The sequence below is a fragment of the Salvelinus namaycush genome, chromosome 8, assembly GCF_016432855.1.
Source record: "Salvelinus namaycush isolate Seneca chromosome 8, SaNama_1.0, whole genome shotgun sequence".
NCBI lineage: Eukaryota > Metazoa > Chordata > Actinopteri > Salmoniformes > Salmonidae > Salvelinus > Salvelinus namaycush.
Window position 1 is genome coordinate 47,441,996 of NC_052314.1, and position 23,810 is coordinate 47,465,805.

The 23,810-nt window shown below is 41.9% G+C and overlaps 1 protein-coding gene across 1 annotated transcript in view; it reads left to right on the top strand.

Annotated features, from left to right (window-relative positions):
* Positions 1 to 23,810, top strand: part of LOC120052757 (microsomal triglyceride transfer protein-like) — a 47,011-nt gene that overhangs the window by 19,273 nt on the left and 3,928 nt on the right. The window contains exons 12-15 of the mRNA XM_038999853.1: positions 13,388 to 13,485; positions 13,718 to 13,839; positions 16,894 to 17,121; positions 17,481 to 17,605. Of these exons, the coding sequence (XP_038855781.1) occupies positions 13,388 to 13,485; positions 13,718 to 13,839; positions 16,894 to 17,121; positions 17,481 to 17,605 (573 nt within the window). The remainder of the gene's footprint in view (positions 1 to 13,387; positions 13,486 to 13,717; positions 13,840 to 16,893; positions 17,122 to 17,480; positions 17,606 to 23,810) is intronic.

The window sequence follows — 23,810 nt, forward strand, 5'->3', positions numbered from 1 at the left end:
CGTCAAATACCTAATTACTCATCATAAAACATTTCTGAAAAATACATAGTGTACAGCAAATGAAAGACAGGCATCTTGTGATTCCAGCCAATATTTCCGATTTATTAAGTGTTTTACAGCGAAAACACAATATAGCGTTATATTAGCTTACCACAATAGCCAGAAACACATGCCATTTCCCAGTAGCAAAAGGTTAGCGATCGTAACAAACAAGCAAAAGATATATAATTTTTGACTAACCTTGATATTCTTCATCAGATGACAGTCCTATAACATCAGGTTATACATACACTTATGTTTTGTTCGAAAATGTGCATATTTAGAGCTGAAATCAGTGGTTATACATTCTGCTAACGTAGCTATTTTGTCCCACAACGTCCTAATTTTTTTCTGACACTTTTTATGACACACATATTCTGACCAAATGACTATTCATAAACATAACTAAAAAATACATGTTGTATAGGAAATGATAGATCCATTAGTTCTTAATGAAATCGCAGTGTTAGAATTCAAAAAAATAACTTCATTACGACATCCACTTCGGTATAGCTAGAGTACCCAAACGTTGGGCGCCGACGACTAGTTCACATGCACGACAGATATATGAAATAGCATCATAAAATGTTTCTTACTTTTGGTGATCTTTCATCAGAATGTTGGACAAGGGGTCCTTTGTCCAGAACAGTCGTTGTTTGGATTTAGAACGGACACTTTCCCTCTCGATTTAGGAAGCGCACTAGCCAAGTGGCACGAATCGCTCCATCGTCAACAAAGTCAGAGAACGGAACACGGCAAAACTCCCGAAAAATTTTCAATAATCTGATTAAACAATATTGAAAAAACATACTTTACGATGATATGGTCACATGTATCAAATAAAATCAAAGCCGGAGATAGTAGTGGCCTATAACGACAGCTAAACAGAAGGCAAATCCATGTCTCTCTTCGCGCCTTCCTGAAAACAGGAAATGGAGGATACGTCATTCCATGAGCTGTAATTCGAGTCCAGATCAAGTTACACAGTCCATTTCTTCTCTCACTCCTTGTCGACATCTAGTGGAAGACGTATGAAGTGCATCTAAACTAATAAATAACAAGGGATTTAATAGGCAGCCCCTGGAACAGAGCCTCAATTTCAGACTTTCCACTTCCTGTCAGGAAGTTTGCTGCAGAATGAGTTCTGTTTCACTCACAGATATAATTCAAACGGTTTTAGAAACTAGAGAGTGTTTTCTATCCAATAGTAATAATAATATGCATATTGTACGAGCAAGAATTGAGTACGAGGCCGTATGAAATGGGCACCTTTTATCTGGCTACTCAATACTGCCCCTGCAGCCCAAACAGGTTAATACGTGTCACATATCAATTTGCATTTGGTACATTGGGTCGAGTGTTAGCAGCAACTCACGAAACCCCCGTTTCTCGACCGTGTAAATTGGGGCCATGTCTTTGCAGATGTAAGTTGTAACGGCAGCTGTTATCTCATTCCATCTTCGTGATTCTTTGCCATATGGTGTGCCGCGGGCAAAAGCCTCTTGCAACGTCTGAGTCGGGGGTTTGTATTGAGCAGTTGACTGTACTTTTTGGGGTGTCATCCATAGACTCTCTCTGTACAGTTTCACATGATTCTTGCGTAGGTGATAAGAAGTTAGTGGTGTTTGAGCCTGTTGTCGGTTACCGGCCTGCGTAATATTTTGCAGAGGGTGGTTTTCTGGTCCGTGTCAGACTTTTCATACCCAAACCAAGTCCATGCGACCGAAGTAGCCCCTCTTTTAAGTACGAGCTCCATGTCTCCATGCTCTGTGTCACGTTCACTCTCCTCCATGTTTGTTTGTGTTGCAAATTTCTGCAAAGCATTGTTCAATTGACACAAAATATTGCTGTAAAGAATGTGATTTGCGACACATCGAAATAAACGATAGAGCATAATATGAAACGATAGACATTTTTCTATCGTCACACGATATACAGTTGAAGTCAGAAGTTTACATACACTTAGGTTGGAGTCATTAACTCATTTTTCAACCACTCCACAAATTTCTTGTTAACCTCTCTGGGATATGTGGGACGCTAGCGTCCCAACTGGCCAACATCCAGTGAAAATGCAGAGCGCCAAATTCAAAATAAATGAATATAAAATGTAACTTTGATGAAATCACACATTCAATCTACCAAATTAAAGCTACACTTGTTGTGAATCCAGCCAATGTGTCAGATTTCAAAAATGCTTTACGGCGAAAGCAAACGATGCTATTATCTGAGGATAGCACCCAAGCAAACAAACACAGACCATATTTCAACCCTCCAGGCGCGACACAAAACGCAGAAATAAAAATATAATTCATGCCTTACCTTTGACGAGCTTCTTCTGTTGGCACTCCAATATGTCCCATAAACATCACAAATGGTCCTTTTGTTCGATTAATTCCGTCGATATACATCCAAAATGTCCATTTATTTGGCGCGTTTGATCCAGAATAAAACACTGGTTCCAACTTGCGCAACGTGACTACAAAATATCTCAAAAGTTACCTGTAAGCTTTGTCCAAACATTTCAAACTACTTTTGTAATACAACTTTAGGTATTTTTTAACGTAAATAATCGATAAAATTGAAGACGGGATATACTGTGTTCAATACCGGAGGAAAACAAAGTGGAGCGTGCTTTCAGGTCACGCGCCTCTAACAAAGAGTACACTTCCCTCTACCCTCATTCTGAACAGTCTTACTTCTTCATTTCTCAAAGGAAAAACCTCAACCAATTTCTAAAGACTGTTGACATCCAGTGGAAGTGATAGGAACTGCAAGAAGGTCCCTTAGAAATCTGGATTCCCAATGAAAACTCATTGAAAAGAGAGTGACCTCAAAAAAGAAATCTGAATGGTTTGTCCTTGGGGTTTCGCCTGCCAAATAAGTTCTGTTATACTCACAGACATGACTCAAACAGTTTTAGGAACTTCGGTTAGGACATCTAATTTATGCATGACACAAGTAATTTTTCCAACAATTGTTTACAGACAGATTATATCACTTATAATTCACTGTATCACAATTCCAGTGGGTCAGAAGTTTACATACATTAAGTTGACTGTGCCTTTAAACAGCTTGGAAATTCCAGAAAATTATGTCATGGCTTTAGAAGCTTCTGATAGGCTAATTGACATAATTTGAGTCAATTGGAGGTGTACCTGTGGATCTATTTCAAGGCCTACCTTCAAACCCAGTCCCTCTTTGCTTGACATCATGGGAAAATCAACAGAAATCAGCCAAGACCTCAGAAAAAGAATTGTAGACCTCCCTAAGTCTGGTTCATCCTTGGGAGCAATTTCAAACGCCTGAAGGTACCACGTTCATCTATAGAAACAATAGTACGCAAGTATAAACACCATGGGACCACGCATTATGTGGATATATTGAAGCAACATCTCAAGACATCTGTCAGGAAGTTGAAGCTTGGTCGAAAATGGGTCTTCCAAATGGACAATGACCCCAGGCATACTTCCAAAGTCGTAGCAAATGGCTTAAAGACAACAAAGTCAAGGTATTGGAGTGGCCATCACAAAGCACTGGCCTCAATCCTACAGAAAATTTGTGGGCAGATCTGAAAAAGTGTGTGCGAGCAATGAGGCCTACAAACCTGACTCAGTTACAGCAGCTCTGTCAGGAGGAATGGGCCAAAATTCACCCAACGTATTGTGGGAGCTTGTGGAAGGCTACCCAAAACGTTTGACCCAAGTTAAACAATTGAAAGGCAATGCTATCAAATACTAATTGAGTGAATGTAAACTTCTGATCGACTGGGAATGTGATCAAAGAAATAAAAGCTGAAATAAATCATTCTCTCTACTATTATTCTGACATTTCATATTCTTAAAATAAAGTGGTGATGCTAACTAATTTTTACGAGGATTAAATATCAGGAATTGTGAAAAATTGAGTTTAAATGTATTTGGCTAAGGTGTACTTCAACTGTATATCGCCCAGCCCAACTGTATTCTATTTTACTGTATTTTAGTCAATGCCACTCCGACATTGCTCGTCCTAATATTTATATATTTCTTAGTTCCATTATTTTACTTTTAGATTTGTGTGTATTGTTGTGAATTGTTAGATAATTACTGCACTGTTGGAGCTAGGAACACAAGCATTTCACTACACCCGCAATAACATCTGCTAAATATGTGTATGTGACCTTTAAAATTTGATTTGATTTTTACACAATCGCAAAGCCCATAAAATATATTCACAGTTGGTTAGTGTGGGTGGACCATTTCAGATCATCAGTGATGTGTACGCCGAGGAACTTCAAGTTTCAAGAACTTCAAGCCACCTTCTCTACGGAGGTCTCATCGACGTGGATAGGGGCGTGCTCCCTCTGCTGTTTCCTGAAGTCCACGATCAGCTCCTTCGTTTTGTTGACGTTGAGGGAGAGGTTATTTTCCTGGCACCGCTCCGCCATGGCCCTCACCACCTCCGTGTAGGCTATCTGGTCATTGTTGGTAGTCAGGCCTACAACTGTTGTCGTTTGCAAACTTGATGAGTGAGTTGGAGACGTGCATGGCCATGCAGTCATGGGTGAACATGGAGTAGAGGAGGGGGCTTAGCAGGCACCCTTGTGGGGCCCCTGTGTTGAGGATCAGCGAAGTGGAGATGATGTTTCCTACCTTCACCACCTGGGTGCGACCCCGCACAGGTCGGGGTTCAGACCCAGGGCCCCGAGTTTAATGATGAGCTTGGAGGGTACTATGGTGTTGAAGGCTGAGCTATAGTCAATGAACAGCATTCTGACGTAGGTGATTCTCTTGTCCAGTTGGGATGGGGCAGTGTGCAGTGTGATGGCAATTGCATCGTCTGTGGATCTATTTGGGTGGTAAGCAAACTGAAGTGGGTCTAGGGTGTCAGGTAAGGTGGAGGTGATATGATCCTTAAATATCCTCTCAAAGAACTTCCTGGTGACAGAAGTGAGTTCTATGGGGCGATAGTCATTTAGTTTAGTTGCCTTTGTTCCTGTACCCAATAAAGAAATGGTGGACATCTTGAAGCAAGTGGGGACAGAAGACTGGGATAGGGAGAGATTGAATATGTCCGTAAACACTCCGGCCTGCACATGCTCTGAGGACGCGGCTAGGGATGCCGTCGGGGCTTGCAGCCTTGCGAGGGTTAAACTGCTTAAATGTCTTACTCACATCAGCCACGGAGAACAAGAGCCCACAGTCCTTAGGAGCAGGCCGCGTCAGTGGCACTATGTTATCCTCAAAACGGCGAAGAGGGTGTTTAGCTTGTCTGGGAGCAAGACATTGTGTCTGCGACGTGGCTGGTTTTCCCTTTGTAGTCCGTGATTGTCTGTAGACCCTGCCACATATGTCTCATGTCTGAGCCGTTGAATTGCGACTCCACTTTGTCTCTGTATGGACGTTTTGCCCGTTTGATTACCTTATGGAGGGAATAACTACACTGTTTGTATTCAGCCATATTCTCAGTCACCTTGCCGTGGTTAAATGCGGTGGTTTGTGATTTCAGTTTTGCGCTACCCATACCAGTTTCTGGTATGGGTAGGTTTTAATAAACACCGTGGGAACAACATCCCCTGTACACATCCTGATGAACTCAGTTACCTTGTCCGTGTAAACGTCAATGTTATTCTCTGAGGCTACCCGGAACATATCCCAGTCGGCGTGATCAAAACAATCTTGAAGCATGGATTCTGATTGGTCAGACCAGCGTTGAATAGACCTTAGCACGGGTACTTCCTGTTTGAGTTTCTGTCTATAGGAAGGGAGGAGCAAAATGCAGTCGTGATCAGATTTGCCGAAGGGATGGCTGGGGAGGGCTTAGCAGTGATCAGTGCAGTGATCTAATGTTTTTGCAGAGCGAGGACTACAGTCAATTTGTTGATAGATCTTCGGTAGCTTTTTCCTCAAATTTGCATTGTTAAAATCCTCAGCTACAATAAATGCGGCCTCAGGATATGTGGTTTCATTTGCATAATGTCCAGTGTAGTTCCTTGAGGGCCGTTGTGTTATCGGCTTGAGGGGGAATATACACGGCTGTGACTATGACCGAAGATAATTATCTTGGAAGGTAATACAGTCAGCATTTGATTTTGAGGTATTCTAGGTCGGGTAAACAAAAGGACTTGAGTTTCTGTATGTTACCACAATCACACCATGAGTAGTTAATTATGAAACATACACCCCGCCTTTCTTCTTCCCAGTGAGTTCTTTATTTCTGTCTGCACAATGAACTGAGAACCCAGCTGGCTGTGTGGACGGGGACAGTATATCCCGAGAGAGCCATGATTCCGTGAAACAGAGTACTTTGCAGTCCCTGATGTCTCTCTGGAAGGAGATCCTCACCCTGAGCTCGTATACTTTATTGTCCAGAGACTGAACATTAGCGAGTAATATACTCGGAAGCGGTGGCGGGTGTGCCCGCCACCTGAGTCACACTAGAAGTCCACTCCGAATTCCTCTTCTCCGCCAGCCGGCGTCTTGGAGCAGCCTCTGGGATAAGTTCAATTGCCTTGGGGGTTACGAACTCAGGATCCAATTCTTCTGATGGCCTAGCCAATGGCTGACTTAGCTTTATCTCCCCAGAGAACCCCCCCCCCCCCCCCCCCGGTCTTGGTCTTGACTCGGACTCGATTTGCTCCGGTATTGGTCTTGAATCCGTCTCGCTCTAGGTGGTCTCAAATACAACACTGCCTACTACCATACCCTGTTCAAAGGCACTTAAATATTTTGTTGCCTATTCACTCTCTGAATGGCACACATACACACAATCCATGTCTCAATTGTCTCAAGGCTTAAACATTATTCTTTAATCTGTCTTCTCCCCTACATCTACACTGATTGTGACATCAATAAAGGATCATAGCTTTAACCTGGATTCACCTGGTCCGTCTATGTCATGAAAAGAGCATAGTGTTCATAATGTTTTGTACACCCAATGTATTTGTATTTATTATGGATCCCCATTAGCTGCCGCCAAAGCAGCAGCTACTCTTCCTGGGGTCCAGCAAAATTAAGGCAGTTTATACCATTTTAAAAACATTACAATACATTCACAGATTTCACAACACACGGTGTGCCCTCAGGCCCCTACTGCACCACTACCACATATTTATAGTACTAAATCCATGTATAGTGTGTTTGTGTATGCGTGTTTGTGCGCCAATGTTTGTGTTGCTTATTGTTGTCTTGTGTTTTGAAGTAGTCAAAAGTTTAGTATTTGGTCCCATATTCCTGGTCCCATGCACAAATGGTCAACCACACAAAGGACATCCAGCCAACTTTACACAACTGTGATAGACATTGGAGTTAACATGGCCAGTATTTGGTCCCATATTCCTAGCACACAATGATTGCATCAAGCTTGTGACTCTACATACATGTTGGATACATTTGCTGGTTGTTTCATATTTTGTGCCCAATAGAAATGGGTAAATAATGTATTTTGTCATTTTGAAGTCACTTTTAAATAAGAATACAATATGTTTCTAAACACTTCTACGTTAACTTCTACTTGGTCACAATCCCGGATCCGGGAGCACCCTCATCAGTAAAAAAGCTGACTAGCATAGCCTAGCATAGCGCCACAAGTAAATACTAGCATCTAAATATCATGAAATCACAAGTCCAAGACACCAGATGAAAGATACACATCTTGTGAATCCAGCCATCATTTCCGATTTTTTAAATGTTTTACAGCGAAAACACAATATGTATTTCTATTAGCTAACCACGATAGCAAAAGACCCAACCGCATATTTTCACAATTTTTTTACCGCATAGGTAGCTATCACAAATTCGACCAAATAAAGATATAAATAGTCACTAACCAAGAAACAACTTCATCAGATGACAGTCTTATAACAGATTTATTGTATAGCATATGTTTTGTTCGAAAAATGTGCATATTTCAGGTATAAATCATAGTTTTACATTGCAGCCACCATCACAAATCTCACCAAAGCAGCTAGAATAACTAGAGAGCAACGTGAAATACCTAAATACCCCTCATAAAACATTTATGAAAAATACATGGTGTACAGCAAATGAAAGACAAAGATCTTGTGAATCCAGACAATATTTCAGATTTTTTAAGTGTTTTACAGCGAAAACACAATATAGCATTATATTAACTTACTACAATATCCAACCACACAACAGCATTGATTCAAGGCAACGGTAGCGATAGCGACAAAACCAGCAAAAGATATTAATTATTTCACTAACCTTCATAAACTTCATCAGATGACAGTCCTATAACATCATATTACACAATACATATATGGTTTGTTCGAAAATGTGCATATTTAGCGGTACAATTCGTGGTTGAACAATGTGAATACGTAGCCAAACTGCACAAAATTATCCGGATATATTTCTGACACTCATCTAATCAAATAACTAATCATAAACTTTACTAAAAAATACAGGTTGGACAGCAAATGAAAGATACACTAGTTCTTAATGCAACCGCTGTGTTAGATTTTTTTAAATAACTTTAGTACGACATACAGCTTACGTTATAGCGAGACAGCGCCCAAAATCAGCGCCCAAAATACGACGACACATTTTCGACAGAAATACGAAATAACATCATAAATGGTTCCTACTTTTGATGATCTTCCATCAGAATCTTGTACAAGGGGTCCTTTGTCCAGAATAATCGTTGTTTGGTTGTAGAATGTCCTCTTCATCTGTCAATTAGCAAACAAAGCTAGCCATGTGGCGCAGTAGTGTCCAACTCAACCATAATGCATAGAAAAGAAAATGCTGAAAATCGCAATATACTGATATAAACTGATATAACTCGGTTTAAAATAACGACTTTATGATGTTTTTAACACATATATCAAATAAAATCAGAGCCGGAGATATCTAACGTCTATAACGAAAGCTTTTCAGAACGCAATCCAGAGGTCCATCTCGCGCCATGGTGAACAATGAAAAGAGTGGTCGCGTCATTCCAACAGGTCTTATTCGGCCTCAGATAGAGCTATACACCCCATTCCACCTCTCACTGCCTATTGACATCTAGTGGAAGGCGTATGCAGTGCATGTAGACCCATAGATTTCATGCAAATTAATAGGATGGCCCTGGAACAGAGCCCCCGATTTCAGATTTTTCAGTTCCTGACAGGAAGTTTGCTGCAAAATGAGTTCTGTTTTACTCACAGATATAATTCAAACGGTTTTAGAAACTAGAGAGTGTTTTCTATCCAATGGTAATAATAATATGCATATTTTACGAGCAAGAATTGAGTACGAGGCAGTTTAACTTGAACGATTTTTTACAAAGTGAAAATAGCGCCCCCCTATTGAGAAAAGGTTTTAATGTAGATTCTAGCGTGATTACGGATAATCTTGAATGAACCGTGAATTTATTTTTTTATTTCACCTTTATTTAACCAGGTAGGCAAGTTGAGAACAAGTTCTCATTTACAATTGCGACCTGGCCAAGATAAAGCAAAGTAGTTCGACACATACAACAACACAGAGTTACACATGGAGTAAAACAAACATACAGTCAATAATACAGTAGAAAAATAAGTCTATATACAATGTAAGCAAATGAGGTGAGATAAGGGAGGTGAAGGCAAAAAAAGGCCATGGTGGCGAAGTAAATACAATATAAAACACTGGAATGGTAGATTTGCAGTGGTAGAATGTGCAAAGTAGAAATAGAAATAATGGGGTGCAAAGGAGCTAAATAAATAAATACAGTAGGGGAAGAGTTAGTTGTTTGGGCTAAATTATAGATGGGCTATGTACAGGTGCAGTAATCTGTGAGCTGCTCTGACAGCTGGTGCTTAAAGCTAGTGAAGGAGATAAGTATTTCCAGTTTCAGAGATTTTTGTAGTTCGTTCCAGTCATTGGCAGCAGAGAAATGGAAGGAGAGGCGGCCAAAGGAGGAATTGGTTTTGGGGGTGCCCAGAGAGATATACCTGCTGGAGCGCGTGCTACAGGTGGGTGCTGCTATGGTGACCAGTGAGCTGAGATAAGGTAGGACTTTACCTAGCAGGGTCATGTAGATGACCTGGAGCCAGTGGGTTTGGCGACGAGTATGAAGCGAGGGCCAGCCAACGAGAGCGTACAGGTCGCAGTGGTGGGTAGTATATGGGGCTTTGGTGACAAAACGGATGGCACTGTGATAGACTGCATCCAATTTATTGAGTAGGGTATTGGAGGCTATTTTGTAAATGACATCACTGAAGTCGAGGATCGGTAGGATGGTCAGTTTTACGAGGGTATGTTTGGCAGCATGAGTGAAGGATGCTTTGTTGCGAAATAGGAAGCCAATTCTAGATTTAACTTTGGATTGGAGATGTTTGATGTGAGTCTGGAAGGAGAGTTTACAGTCTAACCAGACACCTAGGTATTTGTAGTTGTCCACATATTCTAAGTCAGAACCGTCCAGAGTAGTGATGCTGGACGGGCGGGCAGGTGCAGGCAGCGATCGGTTGAAGAGCATGCATTTAGTTTTACTTGTATTTAAGAGCAGTTGGAGGCCACGGAAGGAGAGTTGTATGGCATTGAAGCTCGTCTGGAGGGTTGTTAACAGAGTGTCTAAAGAAGGGCCAGAAGTATACAGAATGGTGTCGTCTGCGTAGAGGTGGATCAGAGACTCACCAGCAGCAAGAGCGACATCATTGATGTATACAGAGAAGAGAGTCGGCCCAAGAATTGAACCCTGTTGCACCCCCATAGAGACTGCCAGAGGCCCAGACAACAGGCCCTCCGATTTGACACACTGAACTGTATCAGAGAAGTAGTTGGTGAACCAGGCGAGGCAATCATTTGAGAAACCAAGGCTATCGAGTCTGCCGATGAGGATGTGGTGATTGACAGAGTCGAAAGCCTTGGCCAGGTCAATGAATACGGCTGCACAGTATTGTTTCTTATCGATGGCGGTTAAGATATCGTTTAGGACCTTGAGCGTGGCTGAGGTGCACCCATGACCAGCTCTGAAACCAGATTGCATAGCGGAGAAGGTGCGGTGGGATTCGAAATGGTCGGTAATCTGTTTGTTGACTTGGCTTTCAAAGACCTTAGAAAGGCAGGGTAGGATAGATATAGGTCTGTAGCAGTTTGGGTCAAGAGTGTACCCCCCTTTAAAGAGGGGGATGACCGCAGCTGCTTTCCGATCTTTGGGAATCTCAGACGGCACGAAAGAGAGGTTGAACATGCTAGTAATAGGGGTTGCAACAATTTCAGCAGATAATTTTAAAAAGAAAGGGTCCAGATTGTCTAGCCCGGCTGATTTGTAGGGGTCCAGATTTTGCAGCTCTTTCAGAACATCAGCTGACTGGATTTGGGAGAAGGAGAAATGGGGAAGGCTTGGGCGAGTTGCTGTGGGGGATTCAGTGCTGTTGCCAGGTGGAAAGCATGGCCAGCCGTAGAAAAATGCTTATTGAAATTCTCAATTATAGTGGATTTATCGGTGGTGACAGAGTTTCCTATCCTCAGTGCAGTGGGCAGCTGGGAGGAGGTGTTCTTATTCTCCATGGACTTTAGTGTCCCAGAACTTTTTTGAGTTTGTGTTGCAGGAAGCAAATTTCTGCTTGAAAAAGCTAGCCTTGGCTTTTCTAACTGCCTGTGTATATTGGTTTCTAACTTCCCTGAAAAGTTGCACATCATGGGGGCTGTTTGATGCTAATGCAGAACACCATAGGATGTTTTTGTGTTGGTTAAGAGCAGTCAGGTCTGGAGAGAACCAAGGGCTATATCTGTAACAGTCCTGGTTCTAAATTTCTTGAATGGGGCATGCTTATTTAAGACGGTGAGGAAGTCATTTAAAAAAAATAACCAGGCATCCTCTACTGACGGGATGAGGTGTCAATATCCTTCCAGGATACCCGGGCCAGGTCGATTAGAAAGGCCTGCTTGCTGAAGTGTTTCAGGGAGCGTTTGACAGTGATGAGTGGAGGTCATTTGACCTCTGACCCATTACGGATGCAGGCAATGAGGCAGTGATCGCTGAGATCTTGGTTGAAAACAGCAGAGGTGTATTTAGAGGGCAAGTTGGTTAGGATGATATCTATGAGGGTGCCCGTGTTTACGGCTTTGGGGTGGTACCTGGTAGGTTCATTGATAATTTGTGTGAGATTGAGGGCATCAAGCTTAGATTGTAGGATGGCTGGGGTGTTAAGCATGTCCCAGTTTAGGTCACCTAGCAGCATGAGCTCTGAAGATAGATGGGGGGCAATCAGTTCACATATGGTGTCCAGAGCACAGCAGGGGGCAGAGGGTGGTCTATAGCAGGCGGCAACGGTGAGAGACTTGTTTTTAGAGAGGTGGATTTTTAAAAGTAGAAGTTCAAATTGTTTGGGTACAGACCTGGATAGTAGGACAGAACTCTGCAGGCTATCTCTGCAGTAGATTGCAATACCGCCCCCTTTGGCCGTTCTATCTTGTCTGAAAATGTTATAGTTAGGGATGGAGATTTCAGAGTTTTTGGTGGTCTTCCTAAGCCAGGATTCAGACACGGCTAGGACATCCGGGTTGGCAGAGTGTGCTAAAGCAGTGAATAAAACAAACGTAGGGAGGAGGCTTCTAATGTTAACATGCATGAAACCAAGGCTATTATGGTTACAGAAGTCATCAAAAGAGAGCGCCTGGGGAATAGGAGTGGAGCTAGGCACTGCAGGGCCTGGATTCACCTCTACATCACCAGAGGAACAGAGGAGGAGTAGGATAAGGGTATGGCTAAAATCTATGAGAATTGGTCGTCTAGGACATCCGGAACAGAGAGTAAAAGGAGCAGGTTTCTGAGGGCAATAAAATAGCTTGAAGGTATAATGTACAGACAAAGGTATGGTAGGATGTGAATACAGTGGAGGTAAACCTAGGCATTGAGTGATGATGAGAGAGATATTGTCTCTAGAAACATAATTGAAACCAGGTGATGTCAGCGCATGTGTGGGTGGTGGAACTGAAAGGTTGGATAAGGTATAATGAGCAGGTCTAGAGACTCTACAGTGAAATAAGCCAATAAACACTAACCAGAACAGCAATGGACAGGGCATATTGACATTAAGGAGAGACATGCTTAGCTGAGTGATCATAAGGGTCCAGTAAGTAATGAGTAATGAATAATGATGAGTGAGTTAAAGTTATGGACGCACAAATATCATACCCCGAAGACATAAGCTCTCACCATTACAATAAAAGGGGAGGTTAGCATTTTGGGGGGGTATGATATTTATGCCTCTAACTTTCTCACTCATCATTACAATTCATTCAGAATTATCCGTAATCATGCTAGCATCCACATTAATGTAGAAGTATTATATTCTTATTTACAATAAAAGTGACTCCAAAATGACACAATGCATTATTTACCATTAATTTCTATTGGTCGCTACAATTTCCAGCAAAATTCTACGGCAAGCCATGAAGGACATGATCTCCCACAACTATGACCGCTTCTCCAAGGTTGGGTCATCCTCTGCTTTCTCTGGCTTCATGGCACGTAAGTGGCCCCCCCCCACCTTTCTCCTGTTCAATATAAAGGAAAAACTACTTTCCACATTAAGGATTTTTTTTGTACATTTTAAAGAATAATCGATACAGCTATGTGATATAATCATATATGGATAAAGTTCATAGTCTTGTTGATTAGTCATTGCTGCCATGAGGCACAGTCACAGGTGCCATTTTATGTACTGTATAATTATGTTTATAACTAAATCAACTTCCTGCAGGTACCGCTGATGCCACTACCACCTACAGTCTGGACATTCTGTACTCTGGCTCTGGGGTCCTCAGGAGGAGCAACATGAACATCTACGGAGCCAGTAATGGCGCCCTGCTACATGGCCTCCAGGTAATGAGAATGAATTTGTGAATTGATAATGAAGAAATTATTATATTTACAGTGCCTTCATAAAGTATTCCAGGGTTCGCACAAGGTGTTTGAGGTGCTTAAAGTACTTGAGTTTGGCACTCTGAAATTCAAGTACTGAAATACCTTAAATCAGACATTTTCTGTCAGCTAGGTATCTCAGGGTGTAGCGGGCTTCCTCCTTCTCTTCATCCGAAGAGGAGTAGCAAGGATTCGACCAAAATGCAGCGTTGGAGTTATACATATTATTTATTACAAGGAACAGACGAAGACGGAAAAACTCTTGAACAACAATACAAAACAACAAACGAAGTAGACAGACCTGGACTACGAACTTACACGTAACGAAGAACGAACGAACCAGTACTGACTACAAACAAACGAACGAACGATACAGTCCCGTATGGTGCAACAAACACAGATACAGGAAACAACCACCCACAACAAACAATGTGAAAACACCTACCTTAATATGGCTCTCAATCAGAGGAAATGAAAACCACCTGCCTCTAATTGAGAACCATATCAGGTCACCCATTAACCAACACGAAACACATAACATAGACTGCCCACCCAAACTCACGCCCTGACCGACTAACACATACAAAATAACAGAAAACAGGTCAGGAACGTGACACAGGGGCTGGCTATTAGCCAGGTATCTAGCTATAACTATACTGAACAAACATATCAACTCAACATGTAACAATTTTCAACAATTTCAACAATTTTACAGTTCATATAAGGAAATCAGTCAATTGAAATACATTTGTTAGGCTCTAATCTATGGATTTCACATGACTGCGCAGGTGCCCAGCCATGGGTGGCCCTGGGAGGGCATAGGCCCACCCACTGGGGAGCCAATCAGAATACTTTTTTCCCCCACAGACAGAAATACTCCCCAGTTTCATCAGCTGTCCGGGTGGCTGGTCTTAGACAATCCCGCAGGTGAAGAAGCCGGATATGAAGATCCCTTGACTTTTTCCGCATTTTGTTGTTACAAAGTGGAATTAAAATTAATTTAATAGTCTTTTTTTAGACCCTTTTTTCTCCCCAATTGGTAGTAGTTACAGTCTTGTCTCATCGCTGTAACTCCCATATGGACTCGGGAGAGGCAAAGGTCGAGAGCCATGCGTCCTCCGAAACACAACCCAACCGCACTGCTTCTTGACACAATGCCCATCCAACTTGGAAGCCAGCCGCACCAATGTGTCGGAGGAAACACCGCACACCTGGCGACCTGGTCAGCGTGCACCCCACCCGGCCTGCCACAGGAGTCGCTAGTGCACGATGAGACAAGGATATTCCTGCCGGCCAAACCCTCCCTAACCCGGGCCAATTGTGCGCCGCCCCATGGTCCTCCCAGTCACGGCTGGTTGCGACAGAGCCTGGGCTCGAACCCAGTATCTCTGGTGGCACAGCTAGCACTGCAATGCAGTGCCTTAGACCACTGCGCCACCCGGGAGGCCTAATTGTCAGTTTTGTCAACGATCTACACAAAAGACTCTGTCAAAGTGGGGGGAAAAATTCTAACATTTGTAAACAAATAAATAATATGAAAAATAAAACACTAATATATCTTCATTAGATAAGTATTCAACCCCCTGAGTCAATACACATTAGAATCACCTTTGGCAGTGATTACAGCTGTGTGTCTTTCTGGGTAAGTCTCGAAGAGCTTTCCACACCTGGATTGTGCAACATTTTCCAATTTATTCTTTTCAAAATTCATGTTGGTTTTTGATCATTACTAGACAACCATTTTCAGCTCTTGCCATTAGATTTTGAAGCAGATTTAAGTCAAAACATAACTTAGCCACTCAGGAACATTCACTATCTTTTTGGTAAGCAACTCCATTGGAGATTTGGCCTTTTTAGGTGTTTTAGATTATTGTCCTGCTGAAAGGTGAATTCCATCTTCCAGTGTCTGGTGGAAAGGTTTCCCCCTCAAACCAGGTTTTCCTCTAGGAAAATGCAGTGTCTGCCGTTTTTTATTCTTTTTGGAATAGAAATATTCCAAAACATGCATCCTGTATGCAACAAGGCAATAAAGTAATACTGCAAAAAAACTGCAAAGGAATACACTTTTTTGGCCTAACTGCAAAGCCTTAATGTATGGGGAAAACAAAACACATCACTGAGTAACTGCCTCATTTTCAAGCATGGTGGTGGCTGCATCATGGTATTGGTATGCTTGACATCGGCAAATACTGTGAAGGTTTTTAGGATAAAAATAAACGCGATGGCGCTAAGGACAGGCAATATCCTAGAGGAAAATCTGCTTCAGTCTGCTTTACACCAGACACTGCAAGAGGAATTTACCTTTCAATGGGACAATAACCTACAACACAAGGCCAAATCTACATTGGAGTTGCTTACCAAGAAGACAGTGAATGTTATTGAGTGGCCAAGATACAGTTTTGACTTGAATCTCCTTGAAGATCTATGGCAAGACTTGAACATTGCTGTCAAGCCATGATTCCCAACATCTTGACAGAGTTTGAATAATTTTTAAAAGAATAATGGGCAAATATTGGTGTGCAATGCTCTTAGAGACTCATAGCTGTCATCGCTGCCAAAAGAGTGATTCTAACATGTATTGACTTAGAGGTGAATACTTATCTAAGGAACATAAGTGTTTTATTTTCAAATAATCTGTAAAAAAAAATGGAATTCTTTCTTCCACTTTGACATTAGAGTATTTTCTGTAGATTGTTGGCAAAAAAAATGTTTTTATCCTTTGTAACACAATAAAATGTGAAGAAATCCAAAGGGGATGAATACTTATGATACCCACTGTATATGTAGTCATGTAGAAGAGCAGAAGCTAAGATTTTGCATGCTCTTAGGTTAAGTTTGCCGTAGGTACAGCTTATTTTATTGGAGAAAATGCTAAACTGAACCAAGATCGGTATTTAGGGGCAACTTCACCTTACACTGACTTGCTTTACTCAACTAAGGAAGGTGGACCAACCAACAGTGCCGACTTGTTGACAGTTAGGATCTGACTGCCATATTTGATCTCTCGCTGTCCAGGTGGCAATTGAAGCCCAAGGCATGGAGTCCCTGATCGCGGCCAAGCCGGACGAAGGCGAGGAGGACCTGGAGTCCTTTGCTGGGATGTCGGCTCTGCTCTTCGACGTCCAGCTGCGGCCTGTGACCTTCTTCAAGGGCTACAGTGACCTCATGTCCAAGATGTTCTCCATGTCCGGCGAGCCCATGAACGTGGTGAAGGGCCTGATCCTGCTCACTGACCACTCTCAGGTTGGCACCCTTAAATCAATTAATCAAACAATCAGTCAATCCATCAAACAATCAGTCAATCCATCAATCAAACTTTATTTAAAGTGTATTTTTTTAATGACAACACACAAATGAACTTGTTCTTCTGTATCATCTGAAGTCGCTGATACCTCAGACATTTTTAACACATTTCTTCATATAGACTCATAAACTATTATAGGTGATGGTATCCGCTTAGGCCACATTTTAGTTGTCAGTGCCTTCTTCAGCCACTTGGTTTAAAACCATTCTGACACTAGCACTCACTGGCCCGGACGGGCAAGCAGCTATTGTGTTTTCACTCCTGTTTTCTCATTCTCTCTTCTCCTACATCATTTCAGGTCATCCAGCTTCAGTCTGGGCTGAAGGCCAATGCCGAGTTCCAGGGTGGCTTGGCCATCGACATCTCAGGAGGCATGGAGGTCAGCCTGTGGTACAGGGAGTCAAAGACCAGCGTCAACAACAAGTAGGGAACCTGGGTTCAATAGTGATGGGCAGGATGATAACAAAAACACTTTTTCAATTTGATCATTCTTCTCATATGTTGCCTGATTGTATTCAGTCATACTTATCGTTGGATAGTTTTGAATAATCATCGCACAATAATGACAAAAGGTAGACATCTTTTTGGTGGGCTCAGATTAGAGAAAAAGGCCAAGATTCAATCCAATGCGTGTTATAGAACAACTGAATTTTAAAGGTAAGTTATGCTGAAGCCGACATGCGCAACATTTACAAACTCAATTGGTAATACATGATTGACAATGGTGAGGATTGACGTTAACTACATAATCTAAAAATGACGACTGATTCATTTCATACACTGATTCATAGAGCATGCTTGCGAATGGTGACGTGACTATTCTTGTCTCATCAGATATATGTGAAGGTGACATTTCATTCAGCTCTAGATTAGAGTAGTTGACTGATTGATGCTTGCTGTCAATGCAAACACAATAGCCAGTTCAACCAGAGAACATCAATCAATCAAATGTATTTATGAAGCCCTGACCTCCAGGGGTCCCCCATTGATTTCAAATCAAAATCAAATGTATTTATATAGCCCTTATTACATCAGCTGATATATCAAAGTGCTGTACAGAAACCCAGCCTAAAACCCAAACAGCAGGCAATGTAGATTAAGAATAACGGTGGCTAGGAAAAACTCCCTAGAAAGGCCAGAACCTAGGAAGAAACCTAGAGAGGAACCAGGCTCTGGGGGGTGGCCAGTCCTCTTCTGGTGGAGATTATAACAGTACATGGCCAAGATGTTCAAACGTTCATAGATGACCAGCAGGGTCAGATAATAATAATCACAGTGGTTGTAGAGGGTGCAACAGGACAGCACCTCAGGAGTAAATGTCAGTTGGCTTTTCATAGCCGATCATTCAGCGTTAGAGACGGCAGGTGCGGTAGAGAGAGAGTCCAAAACAGCAGGTCCGGGACAAGGTAGCACGTCCAGTGAACAGGTCAGGGTTCCATAGCCGCAGGCAGAACCGTTGAAACTAGCCAGGCGGAGAGGAGAGAGGGAATACTTAAATTCACACAGGACACCGGATGAGACAGGAGAAATACTCCAGATATAAGACTGATCCTAGCCTCCCGACACATAAACTATTGCAGCATAAATACTGGAGGCTGAGGCAGGAGCGGTCGGGAGACACTGTGGCCCTGTCCGATGATACCCCCAGGCAGGATATAACCCCACCCACTTTGCCAAAGCACAGCCCCCACACCACTAGAGGGATATCTTCAACCACCAACCTACTACCCTGAGACAAGGCCGAGTATAGCCCACGAAGATCTCCCCCATGGCACAAACCCGAGGGGGGGCGCCAACCCGGACAGGAAGATCACATCAGTGACCCAACCCACTCAAGTGACGCATGAAAGAGCACCAGTAAGCCAGTGACTCAGCACCCGTAATAGGGTTTGAGGCAGAGAATCCCAGTGGAGAGAGGGGAACCGGCCAGGCAGAGACCACAAGGGCGGTTCGTCGCTCCAGTGCTTTTCTGTTCACCTTCACACCCCTGGGCCAGACTACACTCAATCATAGTACCTACTGAAGAGATGAGTCTTTAACCTCTAACGAGTCACCCTCCCGGATCCGGGATCCTCCTCATCAAAAAAGCTGACTAGCATAGCCTAGCCTAACGCGAAATTGATATCATATAATATAATTTCATGAAATCACAAGTCCAATACAGCAAATGAAGATAAACATCTTGTGAATCCAGCCATCATTTCCGATTTTTTTAATGTTTTACAGCGAAAACACAATATATATTTATATTAGCTCACCACAATAGCCAAACACACAACGCCATGTTTTCACCATGTTTCCACCGCAAAGGTAGCTTTCACAAAACCCACAAATAGAGATAAAATTAATCACTAACCTTGAACAACTTCATCAGATTACAGTCTTATAACATCATGTTATACAATACATTTATGTTTTGTTCGAAAATGTGCATATTTGAGGTATACATCGTAGTTTTACATTGCAGCCACCATCACAAATAGCACCAAAACAGCCAGAATAATTACAGAGAGCAACTTGAAATAAATAAATACTCATCATAAAACATTTATGAAAAATACATGGTGTACAGCAAATGAAAGATAAACATCTTGTGAATCCAGCCAATATTTCCGATTTTTTAAAGTGTTTTACAGCAAAAACACAATATATATTTATATTAGCTCACCACAAAAGCCAAACACACAACGCCATTTATTCACCGTAAAGATAGCTTTCACAAAACCCACAAATAGAGATAAAATTAATCACTAACCTTTGGACAACTTCATCAGATGACAGTCTTATAACATCATGTTATAAAATACATTCATGTTTTGTTCGAAAATGTGCATATTTAGAGCTACAAATCCTGGTTTTACATTGTGAATACGTAGCCATAATGCACCAAATTGTCCGGAGATATTTTGGACAGTCACGTAATCTAACCAAAAAACTCAACATAAACTTTACTAAAAAATACATGTTGTGCAGCAAATGAAAGATACACTGGTTCTTAATGCAACCGCTGTGTTAGATTTAAAAAAGTAACTTTAGTACAACATACAGCATGCAATATTGTGAGACAGCGCTCACATATTCTCCGCCTTGTTGGAGCCAACACAAACCACAAAAATACGAAATAACATCATAAATATTCTCTTACTTTTGATGATCTTCCATCAGAATGTTGTGCAAGGAGTCCTAATTCCAGAATAAATCGTTGTTTTGTTTTAGAATGTCCATTTCTTCTGTCGAATTAGCAACTTTGGCTAGCCATGTGGAGGGCACATGTCCAAGAAATCTTTGGGCACTGAAAGAAAAATTCCAAAATTCCCAATAAACGTTGAATAAACTGGTCAAACTCGGTTGAAAATCCTACTTTAGGATGTTTTTCTCATATGTATCCAATAAAATCAGAGCCGGAGCATTTCGTCATGTATACGTAACGCAATTCAGAAGACAATGTTAGCTTCCCTGGTGCGCAGTTGAATACTGACAAAAGAGCGGACCTGTCACTCCAAAAGCTCTCATTCGGTCTCAGATCAAGCTAACATTCTACTGCCTGTTGACATCTAGTGGAAGGCGTATGAAGTGCATACAGATCCATAAATATAAGCCAGTTGAATAGGCAGGCCCTGACACAGAGCCCCAATTTCAGAATTTTCACTTCCTGTTTGGAAGTTTGCTGCCAAATGAGTTCTGTTTTACTCACAGATATAATTTAAACCGTTTTAGAAACTTCAGAGTGTTTTCTATCCAATAGTAATAATAATATGCATATTGTATGATCTAGAACAGAGTACGAGGCCGTTTAATTTGGGCGCGATTTTTTCCCACAGTGAAAACAGCGCCCCCTATTAAGAAGAAGTTAATAAAGACTTAAAGGTCGAGACCGAGTCTCTCACATGGATAGGCAGACAATTCCATAAAAATGGAGCTCTATATGAGAAAGCCCTGCCTCCAGCTGTTTGCTTAGAAATTCTAGGACAATAAGGAGGCCTGCGTCTTGTGACCGTAGCGTACGTGTAGGTATGTACGGCAGGACCAAATCGGAAAGATAAGCCCATGTAATGCTTTGTAGGTTAGCAGTAAAACCTTGAAATCAGCCCTAGCTTTAACAGGAAGCCAGTGTAGAGAGGCAAGCACTGGAGTAATTTGATCAAATTTTGGGGTTCTAGTCAAGATTCTAGCAGCCGTGTTTAGCACTAACTGAAGTTTATTTAGTGCTTTATCCGGGTAGCCGGAAAGTAGAGCATTGCAGTCGTCAAATCTAGAAGTGACAAAAGCATGGATACATTTTTCTGCATAATTTTTTTACATAAAGTTTTTGATTTTTGGAATGTTACGAAGATGGAAAAAAGCTGTCCTTGAAATATTCTTTGTTAGTCAAAAGAGAGATCAGTCCAGAGCAACGCCGAGGTCCTTCAGTTTTATTTGAGACGCCTGTACAACCATCAAGATTAATTGTCAGATCCAACAAAATATCTCTTTGTTTCTTGAGACCTAGAACTAGCATCTCTGTTTTGTCAGAGTTTTTAAAAGTTAAACATTTTCTGCCATCCACTTCCTTATGTCTGAAACATAGGCTTCCAGGGAGGAGAATTTTGGGGCATCACCATGTTTCATCGAAATGTACAGCTGTGTATCGTCCGCATAGCAGTGAAAGTTAACATTAAGGGTCTGAATAACATCACCAAGAGGTAAAATATATAGTGAAAACAATAGTGGACATGAAACGGAACCTTGAGGAACACCGAAATTTACAGTTGATTTGTCAGAAGACAAACCATCCACAGAGACAAACTGATATCTTTCGACAGATAAGATCTAAACCAGGCCAGAACTTGTCCGTGTAGACATATTAGCGTTTACAATCCCTCCAAAAGAATGTGGTGATCGATGGTATCAAAAGCAGAGCTAAGGTCTAGGAGCATGAGGACAGATGCAGAGCCTTGGTCTGACGCCATTAAAAGGTAATTTACCACCTTCATGAGTGCAATTTCAGTGCTATAATGGGGTCTAAAACCAGACTAAAGCGTTTCGTATACATTGATTGTCTTCGGGAAAGCAGTGAGTTGCTGCGCAACAGTTTTTTCAAAAAAAATTGAGAGGAATGGGATGTTCGATTATAGGCCGATAGTTTTTTATATTTTCTGGGTCAAGGTTTGGCTTTTTCAAGAGAGGCTTTATTACTGCCACTTTTAGTGAGTCTGGTACACATCCGGTGGATAGGGAAGCATTTATTATGTTCAACATAGGAGAGCCAAGCACAGGAAGCAGCTCTTTCAGTAGTTTAGTTGGAATAGGGTCCAGTATGCATCTTGAAGGTTTAGAGGCCAAGACTATTTTCATCAATGTGTCAAGAGATATAGGATTAAAAAACTTGAGTGTCTCCCTTGATCTTAGGTCCTGGCATTGTTTTGCAGACTCAGGACAACTAAGCGTTTGGAGAAATACGCAGATTTAAAGAGGAGTCTGTAATTTGCTTTCTAATGATCAGGATCTGTGGCAGTGAGTAAGTCCGGAGACATGTTGGACAAAACCCACTGAGTCGATGATGGCTCCGAAAGCCTTTTGGAGTGGGTCTGTGGACTTTCCCATGAAATTTGCTATCGTAAATGTTAGCAACACCTCTGCCTTTTCGGCATGCGCGGGGGATATGGTCACTAGTGTAACCAGGAGGTGAGGCCTCATTTAACACAGTAAATTCATCATGCTTAAACCATGTTTCAGTCAGGGCAATCACATCAAGATTATGATCAGTGATTAGGTCATTGACTATAAATGCCTTGGAAATGAGGGATCTAACATTAAGTAGCCCTATTTTGAGATGTGAGATATCACAATCTCTTTCAATAATGACAGGAATGGAGGAGGTCTTTATTTCAGTGAGATTGCTAAGGCGAACACCTCCATGTTTAGTTTTGCCCAACCTAGATCGAGGCACAGACACGGTCTCAATGGGGACAGCTGAGTTGACTACACTGACTGTGCTTATGGCAGACTCCGCTAAGCTGGCAGGGTGGCTAACAGCCTGCTGCCTGGCCTGTACCCTATATCATTGTGGAGCTAGAGGAGTTAGAGCCCTGTCTATGTTCATAGATAAGATGAGAGCACCCCTCCAGCTATGATGGAGTTTGTCACTCCTCAGCAGGCCAGGCTTGGTCCTGTTTGTGGGTGAGACCCAGAAAGAGAGCCAATTATCTACAAATTCTATCTTTTGGGAGGGGCAGAAAACTGTTTTCAACCAGCGATTGAGTGTTGAGACTGCTGTAGAGCTCATCACTCACCCTAACTGATCAAGTAGATAAATATGTGACATCATCCAGTGATAAAATGGAAATGGAATTGTTAGAATCTAGATGGGTGCTTTACAGTTCCAAGGCTTTACAGGAATCAGGGACCATATTCATAAAGGGCCTGATTTTAGTAAATGTACACCTTTTCCTTCGCATGCCTTTCCTACGCACTTCTCAGAAGTTGGTATTCAGACTTACCTGGTGTGTAACAGGCTTTGTAGGCTTGGTTCCCTTTTGTGCGCTGAATCAATTTGAATTCAACCGCTAAAAACACTCCCGCTGGCCAACAGATTTTCTCTTGGAGTTTTCATTCAATAGGGTTTTCAGTACATTTATCTAAAGCCATC